We start from the raw sequence: 16,405 nt of genomic DNA, 5'->3' as shown, positions 1-16,405 counted from the left end.
AATAACATAAACACATGGAAATGTAACTCTTGACGGTTGGAAATATTTACACAAACTGACCGCTAGGGGTCACAATACTCTCATAAACCTTGTAAATAACTTCTTCGAAAGAAAATTCATTAGTTTGGCATTTATAAGAGAACAAAAAGTTAATTTAAACATTAAAAGTATTAAGTTAATTCAGACTTCCGGAAAATATGTTGTAGTTTATTTCAAATGCGTAACTGGTGTGTTTTATTTAGCATCTGCTGCTGAATGATGAAGGATTTACGGCCATAGCAACACGTGTTGGGTCTCAACAAGCTGGATCTGTAAACAGAACAGCACCGCCCCCTAGTGGAAAACTGTAATATCTCTGGATTCCTCCAAACACTTTGAGATGCCACACGATTAGAGTTACTTGCTTATATTTAATTCAAGATTGAATTAAGCTATTTGGGAAATTAATTTATAGTTATTTTAGTTTTACAAAGAAAAATCTTGATAATTAGTATACTATTATCAAGATTTTTCTTCTGTAATTTAGGTTATTACAGTTCGAAGACCCTGGTGTGTCTGCACCAACTTTACACTTCTTGAAACTGAAGTTTTGCTCTTTAATCGACTGATATGAATCGAATATGCCGTTCAACCTTCACTAATGAGTGAAGCTCCAAGTGTCAAACAAGAACAACAAAAGAAAAGCCTTAATACTCTGAAGTCCTTGTTCCGTTTATTTTATTTTCTGCTGTCCACATGATCTTTTCGTCATAACAAGCAAGCATCCCAGAAACCCTACAGCCACCAGGACAAACACCATCACACAGTTTCACTTTCACAAAAAGTAGGGGGAGAGCTTACAGAGGAGGAGGAGGAGTGGGGTGACTACAGGCCTCAGGGGGAAAAGGCGGCGTTCAACAGCATCAACAACCTCAGAGCAGAAGGAAGAACCTGTCAGTCTGCAGCATGTTGGGTACATACATGTCACTCATATAGCGTTAGCATAATATGGCATAGAAAGAAAGCGTCCAAGCTGACAGAGCATCAAAGGAGTAAAACTGTGTGTGTAAACGGAGGAGGCATGAGACACACTGAGGACGCCAGTGGAGACGACTGGCATTTTTAGCATCAAAGTCGACTCTTCTACGCCTGCAGAATCTTTTCAGAACAGTCTGGAGTCCACACAACAACATAATTCAAAAAATATGTCAGTGCAGAGTTGTCGGTAATAGCGCCGGGTTGCCATGACAAACAGAGGTTGGAGGTTTGTCGCCAACAGCCAAAGGAGAGAAAAAGTTTAGAGGAAGGGGGTGAAAGCGCGGTTCGCTGCCAAGTCGTGTTACTGTGTTTTTAAACAAACTCAACTGCGTAATAAATCTTTAAAAACAGTGGGCTTTCAAAGGATTTCCAGTCATTGCAAATAGGCTAATGCTTCATGTAACGGATGGCAAAAGAGAACAGTAGTGGTGTATTATTCAATACTATTCACAGCCCAGATGAGCACAGACTAGCTAGCATTAAAGCTAAAGCCATTTAATGCGAATTAAATCTTTTACTTTAACAATATGATTAAAATAAAAAGCTTAACCCAGTCTTAATTGATGAACTGACTGAAATTTCAAATGTTTACTCATTTGATTAAGATACTTTTTAAATAAGCAGTGGATATTTTTACCCTGCTGTTCCTGGGTAAAATTCACGATTTGCACTTTATCCTGTAATTTATGCATTTAAATATTTCTCAGATCCTAGAACAACAGTGTGGAGGTTTTTTATCTGAAAATTGCAGTTTATAGGTGCGAACACAAGCTTGCTAACATTAGCTACTAGCATGCTAACATCTAGATATTAGAATTAGCTGTGGATAATCTGCCTCTGTAGATGTTGGGTTGGCCTGGTACCGTTATGGTAAGACTTCACTAATAGTTGTCTGAGGCAAAGTTTTGTTGTGGATATTACTAGCATGTTGTTTTAATTAATAAATCATAGATTAAAATGCTACCATTTGCTTAAACAGGAGTTAGCGTCCTAACAGACTACAACTAAATATGACATTATTGAGACTAGCATTAGCATGCTAGCATTAGCATGGCAATTTGAAACTTGCATGAATTATCTGTCAAAAGAAAAATTTAAATTGAAAATTATGTAAAAAGCTAATCCACTTAATTAAAGAATTGACTCCGGGTTGTGTTTTTGTGTTTTTACATCTAAATCAAGATGTTAACAAAAGGAGAAGTAGCTTGTTTTTGGGAGCATGAAAATGACGATTATTAGCTTTGAACATTACCATACTATAGCTAGTTGTTAGCGTTCTAATATCCAGAAATTAGCTGAGCCTAATATTTAGATGTAGATGTCAATATTAGCATACTAGTGTTAGCATAATAGTTATTAGGCTATTGTTTTTGTGGATGCTAGTGCTTCTGTGGCATGCTAACAATGAGCACATAATTGTTCATAGCCCATAATTAGCATGAATGCTAACAATAGCATGCTGGTATTCACTCTAGTGGATATTACCATCCGCTAATGGTACCGTAGCGCAGTACCATTAGTTGTCATCATGCTAATGTAGCAATTATTTAGCTGAAGCTAAATATTTGGTGAAAAATGAACTATTTTATAGCAGGCGCCTCCTGTGGGTGTCCCATACCTCATCCGCATCAACAGTAAATATCAGTCAGAACTACGTTAGCTCATGTCTATGTTCAAGCGTAAATCAATAGTGCTCAGCCCTTAGGCACCTAGTTACAGAATAACACTAAAAAGCAGTTTGACAACAAGGTAAAAACTCTAAAACATTAGAACATTTCAAGATATCGATCTCGTTTTTCCTTTACGTAGGGCTCAGTCGAGCTGAAAAGCCCCTACGAAAGCACAAAAATCTGGCACCTTTGAATCGGTTAATCCTGGCTATTTTACATCTTTTTATCTTACATCCTTCACTTACTTCAACAACAAATAAAAAAAAGAACAAAATCAAAATATCAGTACAACTTCTGTTTGTTCAGGCACATAAAAAGTGGAAATGAAGGAGAGATTTCGATGAGTAGAAAACAGTCTGTATGCTAAAGCAGCAGTTGGTTGGTTGGTTGGTTGGTTTGTTGGACGGCTGGGAATTTCGCAGCTTCCGCTGTGAAATTTGGATCTTTGTGACTCAGGAATGCAAACAAAGTGGAAAATCAGTCACTTCCCAGATGGGACAGATCTCACTAAAAGGATGTAAAGAGACAATAAGGCATGGGAAGGCAAAGTCTGACAGAATAAAACTTCTCAACCACCAATTCTGCAATTATGACTGAAAACAGAAATGAAACGTGACGGTTTTCCAACCATCACATGTCAGATACACTGCAAAACAAACAAAAGATTTTAAAAATCTCTTTAATTATTTTAACTCTTAAGGCAGCATTCATTGTAAATTATCAACAGAATTTGAGATTCTTGACCTTACTGCTGCAACACTGATCAATTTGGTACCCATTCTTCATTTTAGCTACAACCAAAACAAAAAGGAAAAGAAATGAACAGAAATACAGCATCTTGCATAAACACGGCCTTTTTTGTCCTAACTGACTCACCTGAACCCTCAACAAAAACTGCAAAGCAAAAAATAAAAAGGACAAATGGAATAAAGTAAGTACAATATATATATATATAAAAAAAGAAAACAATGCAGTCAAAAGTGCTCAAAAAGCAGTGTTATTTTTTTCTCTTTTTTCCTTTTTGTTTGTTTTCTATTTATTTCTAACTGTGTCCAATAGAGGCTGGGGAAACAGGAAAGTTGGTAGGTGAGAAAAACTGCATAGGAGGAAGTGCCGGGATCAACGGTGAGGCGCAGTGAAAGGTTCGGCTGCTCTCGACCTGATCTCACCGGCTGAACGCCATCCTTTGACAAATTTCCTCCTATGCAGGGTCAAGGGTCAGGGTTTGTGAGGCGGAGCTTTAACCCAGGCTGGTGATGTTGGCCCTGCCACCCGGGGGCGCCACAATGCGCTGGGTGTTCCTGCGTGGAACGTTGTCGTCGATCTGAGCACCTGTGTGACCAAACAGAAAACAAGCTGTTATGGTTCCTTGAACAGGTCAAAACAAAACATCTTCATTACGTTTTCTAGACGTTTTAGGGTGTCCTGTCACTTTAAATCCAAGTAATCTGCTTCTGGCCACGCCTCTAACTCAACGTTTACAGATGTGTAAACATACAACCGTACATCTTTGAATAACAACAAGAATGGAGCAAGTGGTTTCTGGATGGTAAGTCAACAACAAAACTTTTTCCAGCAGCCATTGTATAGCATATGCATCCTGACCATCCACGTCTGTATTAGAAAAACAGAGTGTCTTAAGTAAGAGGTTTCTTCAAATTTGCTGTAATATGGACTGCTACAGGCGGTAATCACCATTTACAATAACTCTTGTTTTTGAATTAATATGAGTTACAACAACATTTACTTTCCCTTTGGGTTCAGTAAAGTATTTTTACATTTGAATTGAATTAATACAGCAGTAAAACCTGCTGACCTAATGTCTTGGAGCTCATCTTGTGTTGCTAGGTAAAGGGGGGGGGGAATTCCGTTGGTGTTGCTAGGTAACGGGCCGGCTGCTCTGGGATTACTAGATTAAAGGTCAGTGCTTGTTGATTTGTGACGTTGCATTCCTCAGGTTTTTGAAATGGCTCATTGTCCAGACAACAAAAAACATGAACTTATTGTCAAAAACCATCTGGGTTTTCTTTTTTGAAGCAGTAGAAACCCAAACAGATTAATTAATTCTCAGTTTAATCTACAATTTTACATTTTCATCATGTTAAAATCATGGTATTATCCATGACGGTGGATTAATGGTATTATATGGTTTAAAATAGTTGATTAGATCAGAAATATCCAGTTATTGACACAGAGAAACTTAAGCCAACCCCATGTCTGACATGGTACAAATAAAGCAAAGCTCCCCACTGGTTCCTTACATTTTCAAATATGAACAAAAATATTCTTCAGGTTTCCTAAAAGTTTTTACCAATTATCCAAAAGCTTGGCTTTCTTCAAAATTTTGGCAGTGCCTTTGAAATCTTCAACTGGGTTATATTTCTGAAATAAACTCAAAGTATCACCTCTCTCCTACCAGACAGAAACAAGCTACAGGTTCCTGACTGTGAGTAAAGCTTATGGACTGATGGTTCCTGACTGACCGGACAGGCTGAAGCCAGACTGGTGCAGGTTGCGGACAGGCTGGCTGGGTTGTTTGGCAGGTGAGGTCTTCGCAGAAGAGACGGGGGTCATGGTTTTAGGAGTGACGGACACCTCGCACACCGGACCGTCGTACAGACCTCTAGGCACACCCCTCAGCTCAGCCAGCTGCAAGAAGAAAAACAACACGCAATATTCAACGCAAGAACCAAAACGACAGTCCTCAAAACAACAGTGCTGCACTATACCCTGCTGCGAGCCTTTATCCTCTTGTAGACGTAGTCAGGGAACGGTTTACGGGCCACGAAGCGTCCTGAGCCCTCGGTGGCGTGGAGAGTCCCCTCCTCCAAAACAATCTTTCCCTGGCTGATGACCACCAGAGGCCCACCGCGCACCTCCAGGCCTTCAAAGATGTTGTACTCTACAGTCTAAGAAAAGAAAAGTAAGCACATAAAAAATAGGGTTATTTTACACAAACTAGAAGAATTTGAATTCATTCTGCCAATTGCATATTTTAGTATTTATCCCAAGTTACAACTGCTGAAATAACAAAACTTAAAAGAAGCTCAAGACAGACTTTTCCCCCCATTATCAGAATGGAGTAATATTTTATCATAATATGTCACTTTGTCCACAGATTTAAACAATATGTTATGAAATAGCCAGAACAAGAGGAATAACATTCATTTGCAACAGAATGTTGAATGAATCTGAGTATCAGTCCAGTAGACAGTAACGTTTAGATAATAACCTACATAAATAATCAGAAACTCAAGCTAACAGCTACAAAAGCTAGCAGTGCACATCTATGAACACCAACAGCTACTTTAACTGATAGTTACTAACACTAATGGCTGCCTAAGCTAACATCTAATAATACTAACAGCTATTAAAGCTAACAAATGCATAAGCAAACAGCAACTTGAGCTAGCATTTGACAAAACTAGCACTTACCTAAAACTAACAGACAATACCCAAAATTTAACTAACATCTAGTCAAGCTAGCATCTGCCAAGCTAAATTAGTCTAGTAGATATTAAATTAGTTATTAAATTAGTCTAGTAGATATTAAAGCTAACAGTGCTTTAATAATAATATCTAATTAAGCTAACAACTATGGACTAATTCAAGCTAATGGCTACTTAGGCTAGCAGAAACCTAAAAAACCATTACTCATGCTAACAACTAGATTATTTTAAATGACACAAGAACAAACTATTTTCAGTTAAGAGAATAATTGACAATAAATAGTTGTGAAATGCAAAAAGTGACAAGGCTTAAACATAATTGGTACAACATCTCTGGAGGTTTTGGGTTTGAGTTCTTTTAGGTTGGACCGACTATAAGGTCCTGTTATCTTGACTAACACTAAAAGTCCTTCCAGATTCTCCAAACTGGAGATCATTCTACCAGATGGACAGATGATGACTCCACAAAAACCGACTTACAGCACATCCACAACTATTCCTTTAACCGATGTGTTACAATGTGTTCCCTGTGGTCTAATGCTAATAAAAGAGCTAATTGTATGGACAAGAGGGATAAGCTGATGGGTAACACAAGCGTTCATTTTTATCCCAACAGATGAGGAAGTTTGGCCAATGAAGAGGTTTGTGTGTTTGTGTGTGTCCACTCTGGAAGCCTTAAACTGCTCTTTCCTAAAAGCTACTGAAGTTAACGCTGAGGTCATGGCAATCTGGCAAAACTTTATCCCAACATGAGCTCACCAGAAGGATTAGCCACCCCATTACTCACACGCTGCTATACATAATTTCTCCCATGGAAAAAAAGAGGCTCAGGGACATAACAGGATTAAATTAGCAGATTCCCAGAACGTCCACAGCAATGGTCTCCATGTCTTTCTAAAACATACATACACAGACAGGCAGCCTGCAAACAATCAGAGCCTGATGTGTTTCAGTTCTCTGGCAGATTTTATGAATGACATCACTCCCTCGACACCGTGTGAGGCCCACGCCCTGTTCAGCAGTCTTCCCAGCCACCACAGCACTGGGCTAACACCCACTCGCTCCCACTGACACCGGCTTCAGAAAATGGAGGACATCGTACGGAGTTGTGGCTCTTGGCAGAGATGATCTTCGTGACGTCCGGGTCCCAGAGCACCAGGTCCGCGTCCGAACCCACTGCGATGCGGCCCTTGCGGGGGTACAGGTTGAAAATCTTGGCTGCGTTGGTGCTGGTGACGGCTACAAACTGGTTTTCGTCCATCTTACCAGTCACCTGGAATACATTACGACCGAGCGTTAGAACTGGCCTGATTCTCTAAGCTTCTATGATTTTGCATGTTTAGTCTGTTGTTCCTGACCAATTGTTTGACTGTTCTCATTTGTTTTGTTTCACCTAAAGTGGCAAAAAAAAAATGCAAATTAACCAGCTGCTTAGGGCCCCCCACACCTCCAGGGGCCCCCAAGAGCACCAAGCCATCATAATAAAAATACATATATATTTAAAATAGCTTTGAATAACACAAACTAAATGGTATTACACATGAAAAAAATATTTCTATATTGTTTTTATAGTTGTAACACAAATAATGGTTAATCTCTTCCTGCTGATGACTGCTGTTGGGGAAATATTAAATTTATAAATTTAGTGTTGATCAGCTGATGTCACTTTAACATGGTTAAAATAACATGCTACACTTATGGAGCTAAATTAGTGTCAAAGTTTATTCAAATGAAAAAAATAAACTGAAAAAAATAAATATTTGAAACAGAAATAAAGAATGTGAAACTGAAAAAAAATTCAGATCTACTTTTCATATTCAATTATGATTTTTAAGTTTCATATTTTTATTTTCAGTTTAAACCTTTTTTTCAGTTTTAAATCTTTATTTTCTGTTTTGATTTTTTTCCATTTCAAAATATTTCAGCTTCTTTTTTTCACTTTAATACCTTTTTCAGTTCCAAATCTTTTTTTCTGTTTAAAATTTTTTTTCAAAAATAAATGTTCAGTTTCAAATCTTTTTTTTTTTTTGTCACTTCCATGTATTTTTTTCTTTTGACCAAACATTTTGGCCCCAATTTAGCTCCATATTCACTTAGAGACAACTCCGCAAATTCAAAATTCACATTTTTTTTTCAGTCTGTTACTCCTGTAAAATTTAAATCAATATAATAACATTGGTATGATTTAAGTTAATTAAAAATTATGATAATGATAATAGGCATGTTGCACATATAGAGTAGCTCAGGAAGTATAAAGAATTTGTTATTGACATGTTGGGATGGGGGGCCCAAATAAAAATCTGCTCTGACCCCCAAAAAGACTTGGGGCGGCCCTGTCCAGGACACGTACCACACATTTGTCCCAGATGATTGACATCCTCTCCTCTGTGCCATTGACACCCTCAGGAATCAAGGTGAAGTCATCTTTCCCCACAGCGCGCTGGGCCGTGTTAAAGGGACAGTGCGCACTTCCTGTCACCTGTAGGTCGCCACTATGAAGATTAAAAATGACAAAACACACGCAGAAAGAAAGAAAGTGAATATAACTGGGATGCTGAGACAGAAACATTTCCAAATGTGTCTCCAGTTGGATCCAACTTGTACCAGGACAGCAGGGAGTTGAGATAGTCCGGAGTGGCCGGGTCAGGGCTCAGTGGAGGGGACGTGACAAAAGCCGCAGCCTTGGCCCAGTTCTTACTCCAGTAGTGCGACCCGTCCGTTCCCAGGCTGGCCGTGATCGGCTCTCCATAGACCACAGTGCCTGGAAAAATGGTTAAAGTAAAGTTCTGCTGCCAGACAGAGGCAGGTTCTGCAGCAGCATGTTAAGGACACTATATAGAGAAAATGTCTGCCAAAAAGTTTTAGAATAATTATGAAAATTTAGGAGATTAATTGCAAAATTTAATTTCTCTCGTGCAAATTTTTGAGTTTTTGAACTCAAATATTTTAGAAAAAAGGAAATTTAAGAGTTTGAAAAAAAATGGGAAATTTCTGAGATTAATTCCAAAATTTTTTAGCTTTTTTCAACTCATAAATTTAATTGCTACTAGGATCTTTACAGACCATTGTAAGTTACAGGAACAAAGGTTTTAAAAAGTGATATATACATATATATATTTTTTTCCACGTTTTTTATTGAGTGTCACTGAATAAGCATTTACGACCACTGACAACAACAACAACAAAAAATCTGGCTTATTCCTCAGAATCAAAAGTCAGAAAAAATTCAAAATTTTGAGAAAAATGTCAGAATTTTGATTTTAAAAAATTATGATTTTTTTTTCTATTTTAGAGGTCCTCTTTTGTTAGCACTTATAGGAGATAATATTAATAAACTTGAAAATGTAATTTCATGTTGCTGTGTTGCATAGAGGCACATAAGTGCCTCAAACAAATAAAAAATATAATTGGTCATATAAATATGTATGTAATAGCTTAAATAAAATTGGAAATACATATATTGAGTTATTTATTAAAAATATAATGAATTATTCATGAAATATTTGTATTCACGTTATAATAAAAGCATGTTTATCAAAATACTTATTTGTTTTTGTTCTCCTTTGTAAAATCGGCCAAAATTAGCAAAAAATACACATTTATATATCCTTTCCTCACCCTTCTTCCTAGCCTGAGCGATGACATCAGCAGCGCTCTTGCTCATCACCTTGGTAACGTACAGCGGGCAGTTCGTCTGATTGGCCACCGTCACCGCGCGGTTAACAGCTTCTGCTTCCACCTGGAAAACAAAGAAAAACACTGCAGATGTAGACATCAAAATCTCCTCTAAACGTCTAATTAGGTGACTTTTATTTAGTTGTATCAGTAAAAGCAGGTGAACACAAATCAAATACAATCTTTTTTAGCGCTGACTTATGTTTTACAGTCAAGCTTAAACATTAATGTTGTGCTTTTTCCCACCAGGCAGAAGGAAAAAGGGAAGAAAATACATGTTTTAGCAATAACACAGAGTTATCTTTATAACAGATGTCCTGATGACAAACCCCATCCTTTGTTTTGGCGTCTTGTTTTGGCCAAGGCAGAGAATCAACGATTATAAAACTGTCAAACACTTTAGTACCAAGCACTGAACGACTGGAAAGGTCAAACTGTTCTGGCAAAGAAAGAGGCTGGAGTAGAAATGCAAAGTCCAAGCATTCACCTCCTCTGGGTGGCTCAACACGTGTCCTTCAGGTCCGGTGATCCCCTGCTCCAAGATCCGCCTCTGCTCCTAAAAACGCACAAACACACAAACAAACTCGATGGAAAAGTCAACCGCTGAGTCATGTCCAGGTGTTTCCGATCAACAGCAGAGAAAACCGATCACAGCCATGACCCCCGTAACCGACTGTCCTCATCTGGTGGCAATTACAAACGTCATGCGGCGGCCAACAAGCGCGACTCGTACATGTTACAACAGGATTACAGGCCACACAAAGCATGGTCATTACATTTTCTGCACAAAATTATTCTTAAATAGTGACGTTTTAGTCTGCGTATCTTGGGCTCCTTTCAGAATGAGCTGTTTGAGTTCGTCTTGTCACTTTAAATCCAAATAAATTCCTGATGGCTACACCGCCAAATCAGCGTTTACACAAGAAAACAGCTTTATTTTGAGACAAAAGGTAGTCCATACCATTTAAAAATAATAAAAATATACAATGTGTCACAATTGACAACTATCAGAATCAGAATGAATTGTATTGTCATTAAAAAATAGCAATTCTCAAAGGCAATAATAAATATGTATATATCAATGAATATAAGAATACAGAAACACAGAAACAACTGGGATGAAATGACTTATCTATGTTCAGGGAAACAGCACTGACCCGCACATGAAGCAGTAAAACCAGCTGGCCAAATGTGCCAGAATTCCTATTGAGTTGCTAGGTAACGGTTGGAACTCTGCTGGGGTTGCTAGGTAACGGCTGGGCAGTGCCTGCTGAATTGTTACATTACATTCAGAAACCAAAAAACTTTTACTGATTGCCAAACAGCGGCTGGCTGGGAGGATTCTTTAAGAGTTTTGTTTGTTTTTAGAAAAAGTAGAAAATCAAATTGGAATGACAGAAATCTGCAAGACTAGCTAAATTTTTAGATCCTGGTTACGGGGAAACAGACAGCTCAAATTCATACCTCAGCAACGATGTCCCCGTTCTCGGCGTGAACCTGGGCGATGGCTCCCAGATCACGGATCACGCTGAACACCTCATACACCTGCATCAAAGAGAAACAAGGAGATGAAAATGTATCATTTGAAATCAGATTTGATGAAAATATCTACATATAGTGCTGTGAAAAAGTCATTTTTCAAAGTGATATTTTCACTCTTTTATAAATGTCACAGTTTCAAACTGAAAATTTAGTTAGCAAGCTAAATATTTAGTGAACTAGCCAAATATTGAGTTAGCAAGCATGCTAGCATGTAGTTATTAGTTTAAGCAACAGTTCACAAGACCCACCTTTTATTTTCATAGTCCACTTCAGTTTATTAATAAGTAATTTGAATATTAGCTAAATAATTAGCTCAGAGCTAGCTCAGTATTTAGTTTGTGAACTAAATATTCTGAGCTAAATATTTATTCTGAACTAACATTTAGCTTGTTTAGCTCTGTGCTAAGTATTTAGCTCTAGGCTAGCAAAAATATTTCTAACTTTTTCTTTCTCTTATTACTAAATAACCCAGATTATTAGCTTATTTTCACAAACGGCATCTCATTGTTCAGTCTGAAAACAAGAAAACAAGGTTTTGAGCTGAAAAGCAAACATTTTTTTCCAAAGTTTCCACGATTTACTTGGTAACACAGTAAAATGGGTTCACTGAAGGAATCATCGCCTTCCTGCTGCCAAACATGCAACAGCGCGGCGCCGTCAGAGTTCAGCGGAAACAAAAGAGGAATAAACTGCAGCCGGCATTCCTCACGCAGGTGCAAAAACCGACAGAGATCTGCTTCAAAGCTGCTTTCGAACGGGATTAATTCATTTTCACCATGACTCAGAGTGAGATCTGCGCTGAGATATGGCTTTTATTACATCTCACCCTCCCAAGAGAAACACTCAGACTATCTTTATGAGAAGGAGCCTCGCCAAGACAAATACACTCTGGATTTGGATCTAGCTTTGCCAAAAATCAAGCCAGAGGCACGTTTTGTTTTATTATAAAATTATATCATAAAGTCCCAGCCGTTCTCAGAAAATACAGGAGAAACCAGTAAATTCAAAATCACTACAATCAAGCTTTATTTAAAGAAATATTTCATTTTAATCTGATTTGTAAGAGAAGCTGATCTGCTACAACATACATTTTGCAACATCATGTTAATTTCAATACAGATTTATCCATTTTGATATGGGAGAATAATTCAGGGTGGATGTAAGTGTTGTTTGGAGAAATAAAGGAGCCGTACCTGAGCATCAGTAAGCTGGAAAATATCTTTATACGCCAAGTAGACCAGGAAAGAGTTGACACCTGAAAATAACCAGATTAAAAGGTGATCATTAAATTATGAAGATCTCAAATGATTGAGAATTAATTTCTTTAAGCAGACTTTATGTGTGCCAATAAAGGCAAACTGTTGGTGGTTTGATTACAAGAATCTCTCACTCCAGATTTAAATCCTTCATTTATTTACTTTTCTTCCTGTTTCATAATTTTTTGAAAGTAAAACAAACAAAACAACCTTCATAGTGCATTAAGAGATTGTATCAGTTGCCTTAAAACTCCTTAGATAATTTATTTGGAACAAATATAGGTTGTCAGAAAAACTCCTTAAGTTTTTTCAGGTTTCTGTGAATTTTCTGCCAGTTTTGTTTGTTTTGCTGTGCCGTGCAGACGGATCAGACGCTCAGCGCTCGTACCGTGGTCCTTCACCAGCGTCTCCATCTCCTCCTGGATCCCCTTGTGCCACTCGGTGATGTCGACGTGCAGCGAGTAGTCGCAGCAGGACTTGCCGTCGGCCCATTCGCGCCACTGCTCGAAGGCGGACATGAGGCTGACGCCGGGCTCGGGAACCACGTGGTCAACTGGACACAGAGACCACAAGTCCGACCGGAGCTTTTAAAACGGGCAAATTCAGTGCAGCATTTCTAACTGGGTTTTATTTTAACAATGTTATAGACATGAAGTTTGTCAAAATGTCTTTATTTATTCTTTGAATTCCTTTTGTTAAGTCAACAAGTTGTTTCTTCAGACATTTATTGGTGTTTAGAGTTCTGCTAGGCTGTTCTTTTGGTGGTTACCATAGTAACCAATAACTGTCAGCTCCTCCCCCTTTTTATCTGTTGCCGTTGGTGGTTACCATAGTAACCAGTAACTGTCAGCTCCTCCCCCTTTTTATCTGTTGCCGTCGGTGACTGCGGCATGTAGTAGGATCGGCTCTATGTTTTCTTTACAAATGTTATATTTTAACATTTATTTTAGACAATTTTAATAATATACAGTTTCATGAGTAATTTTGCTATGTCTTGTATATGTTTTTAACTGTAAATATTATTATTAATGTTGTCCATTTTAGATGTGTTTAATTTTACAAGTGTTAACTGATGCTAACTGCTGCTAATTGCTCATTGAGAGCTATTGTTTTGTAGTTTCTTTATGGTTATTTATTTGTATTTCAGTTAATGTTTAGGGACAGAAGCTGCTGGACTGATGTTAGCCACCATCTTGGTTTCCTCTTTTGTTAGAATAAATACAATGAACCTGAATATTTCTGTCGTATGTCAACCGAGTAGACCCGACATGAACATTGAAAGGTTACACATTAATGTTCTTGAATGAATCTTGTAAACATGAGCAGAATGAGGTTATTCTAAAGAGTTGTTCTGATTGTACGGTTCAGTTTCATCTTCAAAATGGCGTCAATGTTGCGTCAATGTTCCAGACCTGACTGCAGCAGTCAGCGTTTAGCCTGGAGTGACAACAGAGTTTGTTTTTGCTGCTGATTCAGTACAGGGAGGCCTAATGTGGCATTTAATTAAGATTTCAATTAGCTGCTTTGTTTTTTTATAGTTCACATAAACATCAATATATTTAACGTTTTAAAGCTGAAATAACAAGGAATAATAGATAGAAAATTTATTTTTTTTATTTAAGCTATTTAATAAACGCTTTTATATGATGACTGATGCATTCATGAGATATTTCCCAACCAATAAGGAATCACGGTTTTTAAGAACACCTTGATGCTTTTTTCTTCTTCAGATTTGTTGTACATATAAGTTGAAATTATTTATTTATCTATTATTTCTGATACTTTTTGTCTGATTGGTTGTTAGTCAATTCATCAAGTTAGCAAAGCTAACAAGAAATGTTTCTGAGGAGAAGAAGACCAAAAGATCAAAAAAATCACAAGTACTGTGGGGATAAAATAAAGTTTGATGTGATTAATATGAAATATTGCACGTTTTCTTATAATCAAAACTGTATTTTCTAGTAATAAAGCCATAATATATTATCAGATGATAAAGTTTTCCGCAACAGATTTCATCAGATGACATGAGTTAGCATTTATGCTAAGTCAGGGGTGTCCAAAGTGTGGTCTGGGGGCCTTTTGTGTCCCTTGAAATTATTTTATATGAGTCAAGAATGGTAAAAACAATTGATGACCCAAAAAATGAAATGAAATGAAGAATTAGGACATTGTCAGTTGAGCAACTCACTGATCATCGTGGTGCCGCCGGCCAGCGCCGCCTTGGTCCCCTGGTAGAAGTCATCGGCCGCCGTCATGCCCCGGTCGGGCATCTGGAAGCGCGTGTGCACGTCGATGCCGCCGGGCAGCAGCATGCGACCGTGGGCGTCGATGGTTTTCACCCCGCCGGGAACGATGAGGTTCTCTCCGATTTGTCTGAAGCGGCGACATGGAAACGGGTTGGGCCGAGCAGGGAACGGAGGACGCCATAAACAAGCGACGTAAACTCACTTAATGACGCCATCCTCCATGTAGATGTCGGCGTAGAACGACTGGTCATCATTCACGATCTTCGCTCCTTTGATCAAGAGACGGTCACTCTGACAAAAAAACAAACAAACGACGACAGGACATCATCAATCAAATCAGTGGTTGCTTTAGATTCCAATAATTTATTGATATCCATTAAGTCACATGTGTCAAACTCAAGGCCCGCGGGCCACATGTGGCCCGCCATGTCATTTTATGTGGCCCGCCCAGCATTTTATAGGCCGATGATTGACCTATGAACCCAGAAGGCTCCATTTGTTAAATCCGCTGGATGAGTTACTTCCAGCAGTTTCTAATTCTTCGCCGTCCGCAGTGGTTGAGCAGCGGACTGCGCATGTTACAGTCTAATTAACTTTTGCATCGTCATTTATTTCCTCAAGATAAACTGCCGGCTCCTCAAATGGATTAACAAAAAGTTGCATTCTCTTTAGTTTTCTCTGGTCTGTAATGGAGACTTGAATTTAACATGCCATTTCAACCAAAGGTTTGTAATGTGCTTACTAACCATTTTTTATTTGTAAGTATTGATTTTATTTTTTTAGCCATTTAGCCAAGACTCTGTAGAACCATTTATCTCTGCTATTGACATCTTCAAAACATTTTTTGATCCCAGGCTTAGTTTATGGACTGAACAGACAGAAACAGTTACCATTATACATTTTGAACTGTTGATTTTATTTTTGAACCATTTTTTATTTTGAAGTGTTGATTTTATTTTTTAACCATTTTTTATTTTGAAGTGTTGATTTTGTTTTTTAACCATTTTTTTATTTTAAAGTGTTGATTTTATATTTGAAACCTTATTTATTGTAGTGTTTATTTTATTTTTGAAGCCTTATTTATTATGAAGTGTTGATTTTATTTGAGAAACCTTATTTATTGTAAAGTGTTGATTTTATTTTTGAACCATTTTTAATTTTGTGGTGTTGATTTTATTTTTGAACCCTTATTTGTTTTGAAGTGTTGATTGTCTGAAAGACCTTGCACATGAATTGCCCCATACAGGGTTTGAACTGACGACCTCAGCATTACCAGCGCGGTGCTCTAACCTGCTGAGCTAACTCACCTACCTTACAAACTGTTGAGTTTCCATGGATTTAAGAAGAACATACATGATCTTACCACAATGAAGACTTGATCAAAGTGCTTATAGTCGAATGTTTTTCAAAACAACATACATAATATTTTATTTTCCAGAGATTTTGTATTTTGAAGTGTTGATTGTATTTTTGAACCATTTTTAATTTTCAAGTGTTGATTGTATTTCAGAGATATTTTTTTTATTTTAATGTGTTAATTTTATTTTTGA

General features: G+C 37.7%; 1 protein-coding gene across 2 annotated transcripts in view; it reads right to left on the bottom strand.

Moving 5' to 3' along the window:
• Nucleotides 1–695: 695 nt before the first annotated feature.
• Nucleotides 696–16,405, bottom strand: part of LOC103154404 (dihydropyrimidinase-related protein 2) — a 32,005-nt gene continuing 16,295 nt past the window's right edge. For both annotated transcript variants that reach the window (XM_007575671.2, XM_007575672.2), the window contains exons 2-14: nucleotides 15,058–15,146; nucleotides 14,798–14,982; nucleotides 12,998–13,162; nucleotides 12,547–12,608; nucleotides 11,276–11,356; nucleotides 10,299–10,367; nucleotides 9,755–9,875; nucleotides 8,741–8,897; nucleotides 8,487–8,628; nucleotides 7,239–7,409; nucleotides 5,417–5,596; nucleotides 5,171–5,336; nucleotides 696–4,019 (exon numbers count right to left, since the gene is read on the bottom strand). In XM_007575671.2, coding sequence (XP_007575733.1) covers nucleotides 3,928–4,019; nucleotides 5,171–5,336; nucleotides 5,417–5,596; nucleotides 7,239–7,409; nucleotides 8,487–8,628; nucleotides 8,741–8,897; nucleotides 9,755–9,875; nucleotides 10,299–10,367; nucleotides 11,276–11,356; nucleotides 12,547–12,608; nucleotides 12,998–13,162; nucleotides 14,798–14,982; nucleotides 15,058–15,146 — 1,680 coding nt within the window. In that variant the 3' untranslated portion in view covers nucleotides 696–3,927. The remainder of the gene's footprint in view (nucleotides 4,020–5,170; nucleotides 5,337–5,416; nucleotides 5,597–7,238; nucleotides 7,410–8,486; nucleotides 8,629–8,740; nucleotides 8,898–9,754; nucleotides 9,876–10,298; nucleotides 10,368–11,275; nucleotides 11,357–12,546; nucleotides 12,609–12,997; nucleotides 13,163–14,797; nucleotides 14,983–15,057; nucleotides 15,147–16,405) is intronic.

Source organism: Poecilia formosa, unplaced genomic scaffold, assembly GCF_000485575.1.
Source record: "Poecilia formosa unplaced genomic scaffold, Poecilia_formosa-5.1.2 Scaffold385, whole genome shotgun sequence".
NCBI classification, from domain to species: Eukaryota; Metazoa; Chordata; class Actinopteri; order Cyprinodontiformes; family Poeciliidae; genus Poecilia; species Poecilia formosa.
The sequence above is the reverse complement of the archived record's forward strand: the minus strand, read 5'-3'. Positions and strand labels throughout refer to the sequence as shown.